General features: G+C 36.5%; 1 protein-coding gene across 2 annotated transcripts in view; it reads right to left on the reverse strand.

The window, feature by feature from the left end:
• Positions 1-2,179: 2,179 nt before the first annotated feature.
• CCDC32 (coiled-coil domain containing 32) overlaps positions 2,180-11,981 on the reverse strand; it is a 45,664-nt gene continuing 35,862 nt past the window's right edge. For both annotated transcript variants that reach the window (XM_072428246.1, XM_072428247.1), the window contains 3 exons: positions 10,174-10,431; positions 6,115-6,271; positions 2,180-3,528 (listed from right to left, as the gene is read on the reverse strand). In XM_072428246.1, the coding sequence (XP_072284347.1) occupies positions 3,390-3,528; positions 6,115-6,271; positions 10,174-10,417 (540 nt within the window). In that variant the 5' untranslated portion in view covers positions 10,418-10,431 and the 3' untranslated portion in view covers positions 2,180-3,389. The remainder of the gene's footprint in view (positions 3,529-6,114; positions 6,272-10,173; positions 10,432-11,981) is intronic.

Below are 11,981 nucleotides of genomic sequence, written 5' to 3' on the forward strand. Positions count from 1 at the left end.
CTATAATTTGTGAAAAAGCTAGGGTCATAAATGTAGATCTTGCAAAGAATAAGCCATCAAAGAGTAAAAAATGGCGAAACGCTTTGTGCCAGTAAGGGGTAGTTTCACAATTTTAAATCGAGAACTGGGGTTTATAGCATAGCTAAACATAGTGAAGCAGCCAGTGCTGAAAAATAGGCTGCCAAAAATTGCATACACCACTTTGAAACGATGACATAGAGAAATGGCTTTTGTTCTCATCAAGTTTTTAACTGTGATAAAACTTTTCTGGAAGAAAATGCCCAGGAGTACATACATTACCCAGGAAGAGAAGAAAATGCCGGGTCACAAGCCTCTAAAGGATAGGCTAAACTTACTTGCTATGTGGCAATGCAAGTGGTGACAACCCGTACAGTATCTGCAATAGGAAATGGATGCAGCTGAGAGATGCAAGGGCTGTGCAGTATCAAACAGGACTGCACGGTAAACACATCATGAGCAGGAATTAAAGGAATTACCTCTCTACCAGGAATTCACAAACAGTGAAAAATGTGGCAGACTCAATGGACCACTTTGTCTTTTTCTGCCATCACTCGTCCATGTTTCTATGGTAGAGATATATTAGTAATTGCTTATTGATTTTATTTTTTAATATTCTTGACCTTAATGAGGAGCTGTAAGGTGAAACAAGTCTAGCATCACTGCCTGCACTAGCAATCTGTATTAATTAGACAGCATCAGTAGTGCTCTGTAGTATGTGCTGCTATAACAGGATTATCAAATCCACTGCTGTGTAACGTGTAGGAGTTTAATCTTAACCCAAAAGTTCCCAGTTGGACAGAAGAAAATTCATTATTTGTGTCAAGGAGAGTATCAGAAGCCAAGGCTGAGTTAGCTATAAATAAAATATTGCTTTTGGGACTGATCCTTTATATGTGTTTAAGCACATTTGTTTTTAATGATGAAATTCAGCCGCCCTTAAACGTTTTATATATTAGCTAAATAATTGTATCTGTCCAAGAAAAAAGAAAACAGTCTGCCTATCCCTTTTTTTTATTTGGACACAGAACAGAGTGGTTAGAATCCATCATGTTTTCCTTTCCCCATTAACAGAAATGAAAGTGAGAGCAAATCAAAAATTTCTGAATACACAATCTTCCAATGAGGGCACTTGTTACCCTGACCACCATATTGGAAAGCAATCCTATTACTTCCTGTTAAGTCTACATGACAGGAAGTATGGATACATTTTCATAATAAGACACAGACAGCATAAATCGACTGACAGTAGTTTTAACCTCCCCCTATCAAACTAATACAAAAAAATAAAGAAAAAGAAAATGTTAGCTTTACATATATTTAAGCAATAACTCCCACAGCTTTTGCCCAAAGATGTTGGGCTGGCAGTTAGGAAGGATTATTTCTTCCAATAGCCTACCCAACAAGAAGACCCCCAACAAATGAGATCCCTATTCATACCTAGGCTGAAACTTACAACGTACCACAGAGAAAAATGCTGCAATTTTCACAATGTCTAAAACACCAATATAATGTACACCTAATGTTGTACATTCATATACCAAGATATCTCTAGCTATTGATGGTCTCTGAAGTAGGATTTGGATCCCATCATTACGCTGACTTGTAAAACATTGGGCTGTCAAACAAAAATGTTTTCTTAGACATTTGCTCAATAGGCTACAGTACAAAATATATAACCTGTCTAATATGTATAACCTGTCTAACAAGCTTCAATTCACTAATACGAATAACATGAAAATGTTTATTTGACACAATTCTTATTTTCACAATTCTTAGCTGCGTCATTGCTGAAAATAACAGTTGTTATGGCAAATCACTTTTATAATACATAGTAAACTGAGCCTTTTTTTCTCCTGTCCTCGTTCTTTCCCCATAAAATGTTCCTTATAGAAGCTAATAAAAATTGTAGTTGACATGACTTGGATGACAGGCAGCTAAACATCTATATGTATCTTTATAATCTCATTGCCCAGTATAGGACACAAAAAGGTCTGTATATAGGAACTAGCTGCATATTAAAAAAAAAACATTTAGAAATAGATTATACATGTACAATACTGATACTGTACAGATAGCTATATTTGGGATCTTGAACAAAATAATAGATAAATTGTTTTAGGCAAAGGTCAGTGTATCAGTCCAAAGCAGAAATACAATGTTTGATACAATAAAAGAAATGTGTTTAATTACAAAACAAAGTACTCTCACACTGATATAGGCAACAAACTGGAGAAGTAACCAACCAATAAGATTCTTTATATACAATTAGGTGAAGTTATAACCTAAATGCAACAATAAAAGTATAAATGAAAAATCCCTCAAGGATCACATAATTACATCAACGCCCATACACTCGCCGGATAAGATGAACTGTGTATCGAATAAAATGGTCAAATGTCTTTACCATTCCACATGTCCTGTTCATAAGCAGTCCAAAAAATACAGTCTAAAAAAGCCCCAACAAATTAACACAGATTTGGTAAGAGCTTTTGAGTAATAGGAGTGTGTGTATGAGCACCATATTTGCACAATATCAGCTTTACTTTGCAACTGTATACTACTGGTACAGTTTTTGTAATGACATTATTTTACCCATACACATTAGATAATAACAGTTTACTAGAGCATGACAATACAAGAATGCTTTATATACCTGACATGACATAAGTATGTATTGTCTGTCTGCATTATTCTCTTTAATTTCACATAAAGAATGAATTATGTTTCTAGCTTACCTTAGCAAGTCAACTTTATTTTCAACTAATAACATTTAATGGCCATGAAAGCACATGAGCCCAACCGCACAAAATTTCTCATTCCATTCCAGGTATTCATATGTACAGAATTTTTAATCACAATCTGTATTTAGTGTGTTATACATTGTCATAATAATTGTATGCAGTCAGATGCAATCTAAAAAAACATAATACTGAAAATTGCAAAAAAACATTAAATCAGTGTTCTGCTACATATAAATGTTTCACTATAACATGCTCATATATATTTGGAACCTGTCTGCAGTTGTGTATGGGTGACAGGTGATCTTTAATTTTATGTTGTCTTTTGTACAGCAATTTTTTTATTAATTCACATTTGTTTATTTCAACAAAAGATAATACAGGTAATAAAAATAGCCTACTTTAGGAAAGTAACAAAAGTACTATTTTATATACATAAACTATATGTTGCAATAAAATATAAATATTTTGGGAGAGAAAAAAAAAAGTTCCTGTTATGTAAAAAACAGTATGACAGAGTACGCTGTAAGATGAAGTATGAGCAGTAAAAATGAACTGCCTACATACGTCAATCTTTGGACATTGGGGTTTTTATATTTACAAAGACTAGTAAAGGTAATATTCAGGTTCTTAGTGCTCAGCAGTTGAATTGTCCTGCTCATTGTCACCATTTTTCGGGGGAGCTTCGCCAGGTATTAGGCACTGCACTTCCTCTGCATTCAGAGCCACTTTCTCTGGCTGCAGCCACCGCTTCAAATGTTCTAGCGTGCTGGAAATGTGAGAATTGAAAAGAGGATAAAAATCAATAAGCGTAGGCAGCTAAAAATAAAATCAAGGCAGTTTAGTTTAAGCAAGAATAATGAGCTGTGATTTAATATGTCAAGAAGTGTCATATTTAGGTAAAGGGTTGAGGTCAGCAAAAATCTTTTGAGCCAAACAAGAGTATACATGGATTTGACAGTTGGACAAGGAGCAAGATCATTGACCTGATCCATTAATGCTTTCATAAACCTAATAAAATGCAGTTGATTTAAGATTAAATGTACCCAACAGAACACCAATTAGGAGCACGATTGGGCTTAGGGACAAAAGCAAATTAAAATGTGTAATAACCTTAATGAAAACCAAAGCTTTTATTATTTTATACCTCCAATAAAAGGTCAAATGCGGTTTGGTATTTTAAGCTGTTGAGCTTTGCATATAATCATTCACTTTAATATTATGTAATATTCAAAAAACATGTCAAAGTCATTTCAAAAGTGATTTTCACTATTTAAATCTTTGAATAATAAAATTTGTTGATCCTGCTGTGATGATTCTCATTCATTGTCATTTGTTAGAGGTTTACAATGTTCTATTTATGTTTCCTAATTATTCTTCTATTTTGTCGCCTTGTCACACACTTTTCTAATAGAGGCTACAAGCAGCAGTGCCAATGCTCATTATGCTGACATGATCCACTGTTGTGAGTATCAGAAAACCCACCCTGAGCAATGATATACAGCAGTTTCTGGAGTACATATGTGTAGACAGGATTTTGTTATAAATAAGCTAAAAAACATATGAAAATAGTATTTTAGTTTAAAAAAAGTGGAAATTGTTTGTTCATTTTGCTTTACCAAATTTACTGTCATTCAATCAGGTTGTACATCTATTTTAAAGTAAACCTGTCACAAACCATAAGCTGATCAAACAGACCATATGATAAAAAAAACAATACATAAGCACAGAAGACGTGTAGTTTTACCTAAGGTTACCAGTGCTTTAACTAACAGTGCCATTTAAAGTTCCTGCAAATAAATTCTCTGCTCCAGCCCCTAAAACATTTGAGTTTCTGGAGCCTCATCCCATCCCAAAATTCAGCCCCTGGGTACACCTGGGGACAGGATGTCTTATCTTAGCCTTTGCATATAAAAGCTTTAGGAAAGCCAACATAACTATAGGGCTTGACCTGCTAGTTGTTTGCGGTAAAGATAGAGGTATATTCTGACACAAACTTAACCTTTCCTACTCTCCCGTAATCTTCTATGCAGCTGCCAGGAACAAGGCAAGTCAGTCTTGTTTAATTTTCGATTTAAAGCCAGAGCTTAACAGAATGATACATAGAAGGGATAGAGAAAAGGCTTTTCAAGGCAGTAATTTGTTATAATCAAGAGGTATATATTAAAACAAAATGTATTTTAATTAAATATATAATATACAACAAGTGACAATAACATGCCACATATATGCTTAGAATATAATACAATGTACAATGAATACCATACATTGAGTAAGAACAATACAATGTACAATTGTTTTCAATTGTAGTAACTTGATCTCTCAGAATCTCCTGAGGAAGCCCCTAGTGGGCGAAACGCGTTGGGTAATAAGTGATCAGTTGTGTATTCTGTATATGTTCCCCAACTTTTGCACTATTGTTATTTTTTATACTCTAGCCTTACTCTAGGCATACTCTAGCCCTACAAGTGTATTAGCCCAGCAAATCACTGCGCTGAACAAATTATTGTTATTGTCACTTGTTGTAGATTATATATTCAATTAAATAAATTATATTTTTATATTTACCTCTTGATTATGACAAATATCTGCTTTGAAAAGCCTATTCTCTATTTCTTCTTTGTATCATTCTGTTGAATATTGTAGGCCTGGCAGTTCATACAAACCTCCCCATAGTGAACTAACCCATATTTTTGGTCAGAGTCTTCTCACTCCTTCGTAACTCTGACAGCACTGGTGCTGCATGCTCCGTTATACCCAAAGGTGCTCTTAGCAGTTTTACAGAGCTGAGGGGGGAGCAAAGGAAAGCTAAATCTGTAAAAAGTGGACCAGGCTACTTTCACTGATCAAGAAAACCTACTGCAGCTTATTTCAGACAGATCCTCATACATTCTCGCAACATGTCTACTACCTAAATCTGTGCTGTGTAACTCCTGCTCTCACTGTCTGATATCACAAATCAGAATCCACATTTAGAGGTTTGAATTTTAATGGTGGCTTTTACCTGGCTATCCTGCCATGAATATACTTCCGGATCTAGGCTGAAAACACTCACTATACTGTATATACTGAGGAGCAATGTTGTCACCCTAATGAAGGATTACTGAATACCTTTCTGTCTTCCAGATAGAACTTCAGCAATGTTAAATAGATAACAAACAGTAGAGGCACAGACCAGAAGAATTATCAGTTTAAGAGATTTCTGACAAGATTAGTGCGTACATTGTAAAGCTTTTCAAAAAAATATAACAATATGCTTTAAAATGCATTTAACAAAGCAAAAGACATCAGTTTACGGTTAGGTTACACATATAGCTTAATAAGGGGATTCCTTGATATTTGTAATCACACTTACCCGCTATCAACATCAGTTGTTTCAACATAAGCTTCAGGTTCAAATGTCTCTTGGAGAAATCTATCCCAACATTCTTTCTTTGCCCGGCCCAAAGAATGCAACATTTCTTTGGAGGTCACTTCATGGGTCTGACCTTTAATTTTCTGTAACCTACGTTCTGAAGATAGAGGAACAAGGCAAATACTAGTAAACACCTACACAAACATATAATGTATAGAACATCCTTTCACATTCATAGGGGTTCTTTCTGTCTGATGGTGCCTGCATGGTTCCAGGGTATCTTACTCGGCACAATCATCTTCATTCAAACAAGTAACCAGTAATATCAATGGTCTTCTAGTGGTCTTTTTCGGTCATTATTTTAGTTATCATTTTAACATAATTACTTTACATTTTTAAAAGCAATATGGGTATATACAGTGTGGCCGCAGGGTGTTTGGATGGTAAATGCTCTAGTATAGCCCATTATTTTACCTAATATATTTAATTATATTAGTTTGAACCTAAAGATCATGTTATGCACCAGGAAAAGTAGTGTATGTTTTAGAGGATTTCCATAGACATGAAACACACTTCAAGAGTTCCTCATGGTTAACAATGTCTGGTGAATAGCATCAATTGTAAATCTTTCTATTTTCTAATACAGCAGCAGTCCGGAATGCAGCAGAATGTTGTAGTATAGTTAAAGAAAACCTAAAGTCGCCTCCAAATATGAATTAGACAATAGCAGTAAGCACACGGTCATATATGTGAGATATTATTTTTTATAACTTTGTTCTCATGTTAAAAAGTGTTTGTTTGTGCAATCAATCTGTGTAGAGGTTTCTAGCGGTTTTACTTCTGGATGAACATTTTAGGTCAGGCCACATTGAATCTCAGAAGATGTTGAGCAGCCTTATTAAAAAAATAGTTCTTATGACTCCTTATGATGACTGAGGACATTGACAATTTTATTTCTGTTGAGCTCAGATGGGAAGCTAACATTTTAAACATATAATAAACCGGAAAAAAAGGTTTTTTTGTTTCTCTGAGAAGAGGTCTTGCCTAAAATAAACCTGTGCTTACTACAGGTTTAGTATAATAACTTGGCAACAGACACTATATTCTGTCTTCAACAACTTTAACAAACTATCTCAAATCCAAGATCTGAAGCTGTAGCGTTCTAAAATATTTTAACTATAGATTCAACCAGCAATGCTAAAGCACCAGGATAACGATCTCTATTTAAATGACAGCTATTTTTAATATAAAAATAAGTCACATAACTGACATGAAATACACATATATTTATGTAAAGCATTGTTGCTACTTGATAGGCACAGGCTGTAAAAGCTAAAAAGCTTTGAACAAGAGACCAACCAGCTCTGCAGCAGGGCAAGTAGCATACTGATTAGAAAAGAGAATAATGTGGCAGAGGGATGAGAATATCATTGCTATAAATGGATTGCCAGAAATACAAATCCTTTGGCGAGTAAAACTGCTCTCTTATATGTCTTTCTCTGTGTATTCAGCTGCCTGTTCGTAGTACAGTTTCAAACTTTAATAAAATGAGATTACAGCACAAGCCAAAACATGTGCTTAGTTTAACATGCATTCATGTGATTTGATGTTGCAGCAGCAAAAAAGAAAACAAATCCCAACTAAAAACATAGGGTATTCCATTATAGAAAACCTAGCTTTTACATTCTGGAACAAACTTCCGGAGTAGTACTTATTAGTTTTGCACCATCAGATGAAAACTGTAGTACAAAAAAATCTAATTCCTAAAAGCTATAAATAGCTATTAAGGATGAAGGCTCCTAATTATGAATACATTTACATGGGTTTTTCAGACAGAAGTATGGTTAAGCTACTATTTAAAGCAGCCTCCAGATCCTTCCACCACCAATTTATCAAGAAATGCTGCCTGTTGTAGCAGTATTTTTGTCTGGAGAGAGCAGTCATCCTAGACAGCTATTTGTGCACTGGGTGACCAGTCTCCTCCATATACAACCTCTTCCCAGTAGTTGTGCAGAAAAGTAAAATAGAAAAGCCATGCAAGCTACCGTATTTTTTGCACTATAAGATACACCTAGGTTTAGAGGAGGAAAACAAGAAAAAAAATTTTGAACCAGTACTATACTATGCAGTTGAATGCACTGTGAAAAAATCCTACCCCTCTAACACCAGCAGCATGAGAGCTGTGTCAGTGTCCCTGCTTCTGTCATTATCTCCAATGTATAAACCTGAAATTCTAAATATATATAAGTTTAAATTAAGTTTGTTATCCACTCTCAGGGTCCCCTGTGTACCCTGAACATTTCAAGTTTCTACAAAAATCATTACAAAGATATGAAGATTTATACATACATTGGGGTAATGACAGCAGCACGGACAGTCACAGCTCTCATGCTGCTGCTGGTATACGAAGGGTAGGATTATTTCACAGTGCAAGGTAGCCGGGGAGCAGAACCTTGAAATAACATGTATCTGAGAAAAACAAAGTGTAAACTAATTGAGTGCTACTAAAGTGAGAAAAGGTTGAACTTTCAGGTGCACACATTGTTATATTCCTTACAATGTGTATTTGTCAAAGCAAACAAGGTTCATTTTAATTGCCATTGCATATGGAGTTTCATTTCATGTAGGAGGATGGGGTGGTCCAAGAAAATAGTATTAATAAGATTCTTTCTGTTACTTCCTAACTCTAAAATCGTTCTGTTGTTTTATATAGCAGTGGTCCCCAAGCTTTTTGGTTCCGCGGACCACTAAAATCACTGGCTCCTGACCGCGCATGCGCAGGGAGCCGAGTGTCAAACCTCCCCCATAGTGACGTCCACATCGCAGGCTTAAATCTGGGCGGGACTGAGTGGGCGGGACTACAGCCTGTCCACTCTTCTAAGCCTTGGTCTTGTATGGTGACGTGTTCCGCGGCACTTGCATTGTGTCCCCCCAACGGGGGCCTTTTCCTGAACCCGTTCGGGGGTGCACCAGCCAGAGCCGCAGACCCCCCCAAATTTTCTCGCAGACCACCAGTTTACAACTGCTGTTATATAGGACTGTAAAGAGATTTTGTAACCTCTGTCACCCGGTGGCCACTGAAGGTACTGCAGCCAGCTGACAATATTAGACCATAAGACGCAGAGATATTTTCCCAAGGTGCATCCTATGGAGCGAAAAAAGAAAATACATTTATTTAAAAAAAAATGTACCTGATTTACTAAAGCTCTACAACGCTGGAGAAGATAGACTATCACTGTTATTCGGCCCTCCCCTCAGGCACGTTGTCTTGGTGTCACCTTTGACTCGGCCCTCTCATTCACCCCCCATATTCAGAACATTTCCAGGTCCTGTCACTTTCACCTACGCAACATCTCCAAAATCCGCCTCATTTGCAATCCCTATTTAATGTACAGCGCTGCGTAATATGTTGGCGCTATATAAATCCTGTTTATTAATAATAATAATAATAATAATAGACAAACCTAGTTGATCCAGGATACCTGGAACAGATTTTTTAAAAATCATTTGCTTTTAGATAGCAAATGTTTTCAATCCTGGACCAGATTTTTTCAAGGTTTGCTGAATCATCTAGGTTTTTCTGTGATAGTCTATCTTCTCCAGTTTTGGAGAGCTTTAATAAATTAGGCCCATTGTCTAGAGGGGCAGGGGGATGGTTTGGTAAACTATCAAAGCTGCCTGGAGATGGTCTTTAATGTGTAGTAATATAAGGAGGAGTCAGTATTCTTGCCTTGTTTCACAGTGATTAATGTTTGCCTATAACCATGGTACCATCAACAAACATTTTTCTGTGAATGTCCAGCAAATCCAGAAACCTACTGATAAATCAAAAAGTTTATTTTCCTATATTATTTGAATAATTAAGGCTTTCAAAATTACTGCAGAGGGAACTGTAATCTAGCCCCACTCACCCTGCCCAAATGTCCTAAAAAAATATTTAATGAAAATCAAGCAAAGACAGATAATTTATCTGCTTATTATTCAGGCTTGTTTGACATACAAACTGTTTTCTGTATGAAATGTACTAGTAGAATATATAATAATTACACATTTACTAACCTAGAGATGCTAAATATACTTCAGAGTCTTGTAATGGAGCCCATGGCTTTTGAGTGGAGTTAAATCCAGATTCACTTCCGGTATTTTCATGGTTAGGATCATCAGGAACAGGACCCAGAAAGGAATCTGAAAAGGTTGCTTCGGAACTTAGTTCCTGTGTGTCTGGGGCACATGGACAAATTTCAGCCCACATATCCTGGCTCGACACAGGAGCACTGCAATCTAGGTTCTCCAGCATCCTCATTTATGTAGTATAGTCTGCAAGAAACAAAGTAATTATATTAGAAGCGCTATAAAAGAGAGAAAAAATACAGAAACTTTCCAGTCTCAATTTTTTTACTTATACAGAAGTGTGTGAAAAGCCATGTGGGACCATTGACTAGCAAACCTCTCCTGAGGATGATATATATATATATATATATATATATATATATATATATACACACACACTTTTTTATATGGCCAATAATCAAAAAGAATATATATAAATATATACCAACCGCAGGAGAGGTCTAACTTTGCTTATAGTGTTAAAAAGAACATTGACTACAACATGCCGAGGCCACCATGGCGACACAAACACTCTTTCAATCACAGTAGTTGTATATGAGTTTTCAAATTCTACATCCTAGTTTACGGGACTTTCCATTTTTAAACTATTTTCAAAAATATGTTGGAGTAGGTCATGTGAAAAGGAGATAAGATACTGAACTGCACATATGTTAAACATATTTGTATCTCAGCACTTTCTTTCACAGGTATGTGACAACAGTACACATCAACAAGTTATTTTGGAAAACGGTTGAATGAATTCTTTCATAGAATTTTTGCCCTGCTTCCTCTTGTAGTATACAAAAGTCAATAATTGAATGTGAGATTGTACTGGGAAATAAATATATATGGGAATGGATTTTGAAGATTCAATTGAAAATTAAATCTGTAGGTTGTTTTCCAAGAGCACACCCTCTTGCCAAAGAGCAACCTGGAATGAAAGCTGTGTCTTGGACCCAGCACTTTGATGGAATACTCAGTATAAACAGACAACAGCAGGTTAGGGAATGCATACAAACCAGTGGTCGCCAACCCTTTCGGACCAGTGGACCACTAAATTATCCAGCTCCAGACTGCGCATGCGCAGGGAGCTGGGTGTCACTCAAAGGGGAAGAAACTTGCTCTTTAGTGACGTCATAATGCCAGAACCCCCCCACTCTCCCATTGCAGGTCTGAGGCTGTCCAGAGACACAAGACGTCCACCTCCTTGAACCTGCGATGTCTCCGGGATACATGGCCAGTGTGCCCACCCCCACGTGAGTGCTCCGGCCAGAGCTGTGGACCAACAAACGATGACAGTTCATCCAATACCCTAGGTAATGCCTCCACTGTATGTACTGTATGGTAGCTGTACTGTATGTAGCTCAGACAACTACATCTTTTCAAAATGTTATAAACGCACCTCTTATAAGTTCAGTCATTTCACTTACTTTAAAAATCAACATCAGTAGAACAAACAGCATGTCAATGGGCTTCACAAACACACAGTACCTATTCATGAAATGACACGATTGAAGGTTGTGAACACATTAGATATGACAACCTCCGTAACTTATATAAAGAAGTCTTGCCATGCACTAGTACTCACTTTTATCATTGTAGGAATTGGTTGTATGATCTTGCAAGCACCTTCATATCTCCCAACTGTCCCTGATTTGGAAGGACATGGTCTCTCTGTCCTTCTCAGCTGTCCCTATTGTTCAGTGGCCAGGCCATGATCACGTAACTTGTGCCAAGATGGTATACTGAGCTGCATA

This window comes from Pyxicephalus adspersus, chromosome 12 (genome assembly GCF_032062135.1).
Source record: "Pyxicephalus adspersus chromosome 12, UCB_Pads_2.0, whole genome shotgun sequence".
Classification (NCBI taxonomy): Eukaryota; Metazoa; Chordata; class Amphibia; order Anura; family Pyxicephalidae; genus Pyxicephalus; species Pyxicephalus adspersus.